Source organism: Arachis duranensis, chromosome 4 (assembly GCF_000817695.3).
Source record: "Arachis duranensis cultivar V14167 chromosome 4, aradu.V14167.gnm2.J7QH, whole genome shotgun sequence".
Taxonomy (NCBI): Eukaryota; Viridiplantae; Streptophyta; class Magnoliopsida; order Fabales; family Fabaceae; genus Arachis; species Arachis duranensis.
This window is the reverse complement of record NC_029775.3, coordinates 18,304,074-18,305,841: the sequence shown is the minus strand read 5'-3', so window position 1 is coordinate 18,305,841 and position 1,768 is coordinate 18,304,074. Positions and strand designations below refer to the sequence as shown.

The following is a 1,768-nucleotide window of genomic DNA, read 5'->3' as shown; positions in this document are numbered from 1 at the left end:
CCCTAATCATTTGTGCTCCTGAAGCAAAACAAAACATAAAAAAAAAAAAAACAAAAAATCAATCGTTCTTCATCTTTTCCAATCCTCCTAATCATTCATGCCTCCTCTAAAGTCCCAAACCAAGACATCAAAACCCTAGTCCTAGCTTCTTTGCCGCCGGCGTCCCCATGCTCAGCGCTTCCGCTTCTTCCTCTTCCCTCTGTCCGGAACCTAGGTAGCTCGGCACGTCGTCCCCATCTTCGCTGGCTTCTCTGTCCGTGGCCAGGGGAAAAGTTAATATCTTCCCCTCCTTCCCTGTTTTCCTAGTTCCCAAAATTTAAAATCTACTTTGCGACTTGAGCTGGAGTTTGCAGTTATTTATGTTCTTCTCTCGCTTTTGCAGTTATTCTGCTGTTCTCCTATTCTTATGTTTAACAAAATGAAAAATTTGCAAACTGCATTCTTTTACCTCGACTGAACAAGAGAAGATGTTTGGTATATTCTTACATGCTCATTTTCTCATTGGTTGTTTCCCTGTATCTTATGTTAAAGCAAGGCAGAAGAAAATTGTTTCTCTATGGCATAATATTTTATTGATTTTACATAATATTTTTATTATAAAGGGAGTACTTTGTCCTATTGTAATTCTTATTGATTACAGTTGTCGTACTGTGTTACTGTAAACTTTGTACCTAGGGGGCTGTTGGATTGGCAATATGGGTTCCCTCTGTGACAAACCGGAAGAAGGAAATTGACAACAAATCTGATACAAGAAACTCACCTAAAGGATATTCTCCAGTTTCACCTGCTGATGAAAATGAAGATAACTGGAGACAGGCAAATGCTGCTGATGGTTTAGAACTCTCTGTTGTTAGTGATGCTGCTGATCATGAAGCAATTGACAAGAAACTTCATCTCAAAAATCTTAAGGTTGATAAAAGCTTTTAATCAATAAAAATAATCCTTCTCTTGTTAACTCTCCAGCAGAATGCTGACATGTGATCCTTTTTTTTTTCCATCAACTTTATGCCTTCATTAATGTCATTATTGCTCTTTTCAGGTTTCTCAGGCCATGTCTGACAGCTATCTGAAGGTTTCATCATCTGCAACCCTGAAAGATGCAATCCAATGCATTCATGATGGCTACCAGAACTGTGTGCTAGTGGTCAATCAAGAAGGTTTTCTGGAAGGAATACTGACATATGGTGACATCAGAAGGTGTCTTCCCGAGAAGTCTAGTGACACTTCTATGAGGGATTCAGGATTTGTGGATGTATGTAGAAAGTGCTTCTGCTCTTTATATATTTAAAAATCATTCTGCAAATTATTCTGGGATTAGTATATTTTCCCCCCTGTTCTTTCCTTTTACAATACATGATAATAGAAAATAAGTGAGGGTTCCAATTTCAGAATAAAATCATAACACAAATGGTTTCTATGTTTTGGTTCGGTAGGGATACAATTGCTAAGATGAGATATTAAAGCTTTGATGAATGGGTTTTAAATGTAGTGATGAACAAATACATTAGTGAAATTCATGCCTGGATCTTCCTGTTATGCTACTGTGATAAAAATGTCAATTGATTTATTCTTGAAAAATCCCAGTTATACTGTCTACAATGGTGACAAGTTAAGCTGAGATTCTTTTGCATAATTTAACAAAGTGCATCTTGTAAACTAACTATAAGAAAGAAGCAAATGAATATCGAATGCAATGGGATTTGAAAAGCATATTCTTGTGTCGGTTAATAATCAATCTGTTACTCACCTAACCATTTAACATGTATGA

The 1,768-nt window shown here is 36.7% G+C and overlaps 1 protein-coding gene across 1 annotated transcript; it reads left to right on the top strand.

Annotated features, from left to right (window-relative positions):
* The first annotated feature begins 467 nt into the window (after positions 1-467).
* On the top strand, positions 468-1,518 carry LOC107483642 (chloride channel protein CLC-f-like). The gene is made up of 3 exons (XM_052260468.1): positions 468-515; positions 676-909; positions 1,040-1,518. The coding sequence occupies exons 1-3, from the start codon at positions 468-470 to the stop codon at positions 1,286-1,288; spliced, it is 531 nt and encodes a 176-aa protein (XP_052116428.1). The 3' UTR covers positions 1,289-1,518.
* The last annotated feature ends 250 nt before the right edge of the window (positions 1,519-1,768 follow it).

Coding starts and splice junctions, on each gene's coding strand:
- LOC107483642 (XM_052260468.1), top strand. CDS start 468: ATGTTTGGTATATTCTTACATGCTCATTTTCTCATTGGTTGTTTCCCT. Junction 516..675: donor TTCTCATTGGTTGTTTCCCT/GTATCTTATGTT, acceptor CTTTGTACCTAG/GGGGCTGTTGGATTGGCAAT. Junction 910..1,039: donor TTCATCTCAAAAATCTTAAG/GTTGATAAAAGC, acceptor TGCTCTTTTCAG/GTTTCTCAGGCCATGTCTGA.